Below are 4,348 nucleotides of genomic sequence, written 5' to 3' on the forward strand. Positions count from 1 at the left end.
TAGGACCTTGGTCATCAGTGTCTGTTGAAAGGGCACTACACAAATCTCATTGGTAGAACCCTGCTTAACACTCAGTAGGGCACCCCACTCAACAGTTCTCAAATCTGTTTAGACAAAGACACTAAACACAATTGTAAACATGTACTCCTTTAAGCAGTGAGAGTACTGTACAACTGATGAATTGTTAGTTTGTTAAGGTGAGTTCAAATTCTGACACTCACATAGCAGGTAGACAGATGAGATCTGCCAGAATCACTTGCTACAGATACGATAAAATGAAGAATGAAAAGTCTTTTCTGAGGTCATAACACTAATTAAAGATCATCCTAAGTTCACACAGTTCTTCAGTGTTTATGTATAATGTGAATAATTGTCAGATAAGGAGTACCATTAGCTGATCTTTACTCACAGAAACAATTGTTTTTGTCCTTTTTTAATCCACTTTTCTGAAATATACAATTTCTACCAAATTTCTCTCAGTTAAAAAGTAGAAGTTGACAAAAGCTAAATATCTTAGTTCCAAATTCTTTTAGGAATGACATTGTAATTTACCAACTGGAATATTATTTTTGTCTCTTTGAAATTTCATACACACACAAGTGCATCGGTGTATATAATAAAGAATCTAGATTACGAAAAATGTTCAAATCTGAAAAGCTCAATTCATTTTACAAATGTTAAATTGATCATATTAAAAAATAAGTTGTATTTGTATAATTTACTTATTTCTCTTTAAAAAAAATCTCTTTTTACTAGGTACAAGAGCCAGATACATTTAAAGGAGTGGAGAGTGGGATGTTGTAGTCTTCATACTTTTTTGGAGTATTAGTGGTGTAAGGAAAGTATCTCTTGAAACCAGGAATCAAGATCAGGTTGTGGGTTCCATTTCCTGGGAGTGTTATAACTTCTCGTTCTATGAAACTCTCTACAAAATTTGTTTACAGTTGTGTAAAAACAAACAAACAAAAAAAAAAAAAAACAATGGAAGTGAAAGAGAGAAAAATCTCCATAATCCTGAGAAAGAAAGGAAAGAAAGAAAGAAAGAAATGACTTCTTTTTTTTGTTTTTGTCTGTTCAGAAACCTGTCATATTATTAATATAAAGATTTTTCAATTTGAAAAACATTAATTAATTTTAAAAGAGAAATGACAGAAGATGAGAGTTGCAAGAGTGAGATTTAGAATAAGTTTGTTTTTTTTACGCTTTTTTTTTTACACTATTAATCTCAGCCGTCTCCTCTCACCTTATCCCTCCACCCCAACAAGAGCAGATATGGTAAACTGTATGTATGTTATATTGCTGTGAGTTAAATAAGAAGAGAGCAATTTTGAGAAAATTAAAAGTGGAATTTTTGAAAGAAGAATCTTAAATAAGAGAGCGAATTATAGAAAGATGTGAGAAGAGTTGAAAGAAATCTCTCCCCATTTTCCAGTTTGGAGAATCATGCAGGGTTAACAGTTTGAGATAAAATTACTTCAATATCACAATTGTTCTTTCACAAGGGATATTGGTAATTTTATGATGTGGCATCACCCATTATTTTATTTTATATTGTTTTTTTTAATTAATTTGTTTTGTTTTTTTCCTTTTTTTTTTGCTTTAGAGTGAGTATGGATAATGGATTTATTTTTCCTATGAGATATTAAAATTCTATTTATATATCTATATAGTGTGTATATATATATATATAATGTTTTGTGTGTGTGTTTGTGTGCATGTGTGTGCACGTGAGTGCATGTGCGTGTGCGTATGTACATATATTACATATATATATATATATATATATATATATATATACACACACACATACTCTACAAGACTTATACATATATGTATGTATGATAAACATACATGCACTCACCCATTGTACACATATGCATCTGTCTATATCTTTTGTATGAATGGGAAACGACTTTTCTTTGAAACATTTATTGGAAACACAACTATGTTGCAATTTAATCTTTATTAACATTTTTTCTCATATCTGTGTATCAAATTTTGGAATAACAGATCTCCCAAATTTATCTTTAGCAATGTTTCTAGGCCATCTCAACATCGTGTTCAGGATGTGGAAGGGAGGGTGGTGGGTTCTTTAATGCTTGTTCTATTGATAGACGGCTTATGGCTATGCAACTATTCCCACCAGAATTTGACTGAGTATTCAAGTTCCTCACCATCAGGTCCTCACTTGTGATCTGTGTTGAATGTTAATTGTCTGGTTGTGTTGCAATATTAGTTATACAGGAAGATATCAAGAGGAAATCTTTCCTCCACACAGAAACAGACAATTGATCATGGTGGCAATGCTAACAGAACCACCACACAAGGCATCAAAAAACACGGATCTAGAGATGTAGGGCATGAACATGCTAACAATAAAATTCTGGCAGGGAAAATCTATGTAAACAAGCTGTCAACTCTATAAAGGGCTGTACAGAATCCATCACCACTCCACATCCTGAAGATGATGGTGGAGATAACCTGGAAACATTGATGAAAATGGATTTTGGAAGTTTGGCCCAAATAAAATAGAAGGGTCTGATACACAGCTGAAACAGTTTGGATAAAAAGAAAAAAACATAGTTAGAAAATTGTGTTTTCTATGTAATATGTATATGTAAATATAATATGTATGAGTGTGTGTGTATATATATATATATATATATATATATATATACGTGTGTGTGTGTGTGTGTGTGTATGTATTCTGTATGTATACAAACTTATATGCTTATCTATATATTTATATGCATTTATAGATTATATACATATGTACATAACACATAATGTGCTTCTGTGTATGTATATGTCTATATATATATGTGTATATATATGTATATTTACTAAACAGATGCTAAAGATGTGTCAAGCTACTTGTTGAGAAGAAATCTGTTAATACAAACCACAGATAAGGTAAGAAAAAAATAATTTTCGTTTTTTTTTCTGTTATATAATCACTTGAGTTGTGATAATTGTTTTTGTTCTTGTTGTTCTTCACAAACCTTTGATAAAAAAAAATGTTAAAAACCACACACACACACACTGAAGAAAAAAAAATTGAATTGCACCACTCTCTGCTGCAAAATATAGAGGTAAGCTCAGCAAATTGATTGATTGGTTGTTGAAAGGTTGAGCCATATGGATGAAGAATGAATTTAGTTCTTTGGTCTCGTTTCTCAGAATCATTCCCAGAATTACCATTTCACATTTTTGTGGAAATGTAATTAATGTTTCATTTTCTTCCTTCCTTCTTGTGCCTTTCTTTCCTTGTATTTATTATTATTGACAAAATAGGGAGATGAGGGTAATATTCCTTTGTCAACAGGATCAAGGCGCTACACCTCAGATAAACCATGCCATCAGGTAAGAAAACAGATAAAATATTACTTTTTTTCCCTCTTTTTATCTGCCATGAGTTTCTTTTTCTGTGTAGTTGTTTTATTTTTATTTTTTATATGATTTTTAAAAATTTTGTTTAATAATTATAACAAACCAAAAATTAAAAACAAACAAAACTGATTTCTGATCTTTGTTTCGTAAGGACCAGATTTTGTTCACAGTTTGATGGGAAAGTGGGTTTGATAGGTAAAGTTATCAGAGAAAATGCTGATAGTTTCGTTGCAGCAAAATATCTGAAGAATGTTTGGTTGCGAGTGAAGGAGGCAGTTAGCAAGTTCAGAGTTTTGTTTATTGTCCAGTTATATCTCTCTCAGTAGACCCAACTAACTGGCACCCACTGTGCCGTTACAGATATATCCTTAATGGCGAGTTCAAGACTTTGAATAGTTTCTTCAATGTCATTATTTACTATTTTCATGTCAAAGTAATGTCCATAAGCTTTTTCAAGAAGCTCGCTTTCCCTTGCTAGCCGTTCTAAACTTCCATCCTGCAAAATGGAATAAATCACATATAAATAGTTACACATGAACATACTGCAAGTGTGTGTATGTATATATATATATATATATATATATATACATATATACATACACACACACACACATGCCATCATGATATTTTATACATATATGTTAGCAAGTTAAAAACACACACACACACACATATTTAAATACTTCTGATATTCAAGAAAGGCATGAGAAAAAGCTGGTGTGATCAAATCTGGTTAATATTTGCTTGAGTGATGAAGAAGATTGATAGCTATTTCATACTTAAAGCTCATTAGTTGAAACTCCGTGACTAAATAGCCGTTAATGGGTGACCAGTCTTATTGACCAGTTACTGATCAGTGTGTGAAGAGGAGTGAAAATGAAAGCATGTATGACTTTCTAAATTTAATGTAATGGCTAGAACCAGGAATTGAAACCGGTTCTGTGATTCTGCAGCAGTT

At 31.7% G+C, this 4,348-nt stretch overlaps 1 protein-coding gene across 12 annotated transcripts in view; it reads right to left on the bottom strand.

Moving 5' to 3' along the window:
• Positions 1-2,958: 2,958 nt before the first annotated feature.
• Positions 2,959-4,348, bottom strand: part of LOC115219822 (peripheral plasma membrane protein CASK) — a 998,477-nt gene continuing 997,087 nt past the window's right edge. For 11 of the 12 annotated variants that reach the window (XM_036509446.1, XM_036509450.1, XM_036509449.1 and 8 more), the window contains one exon: positions 2,959-3,886. In XM_036509446.1, coding sequence (XP_036365339.1) covers positions 3,710-3,886 — 177 coding nt within the window. In that variant the 3' untranslated portion in view covers positions 2,959-3,709. The remainder of the gene's footprint in view (positions 3,887-4,348) is intronic. The other variant, XM_036509451.1, reaches the window with a different exon arrangement.

This window comes from Octopus sinensis, linkage group LG15 (genome assembly GCF_006345805.1).
Source record: "Octopus sinensis linkage group LG15, ASM634580v1, whole genome shotgun sequence".
NCBI classification, from domain to species: Eukaryota; Metazoa; Mollusca; class Cephalopoda; order Octopoda; family Octopodidae; genus Octopus; species Octopus sinensis.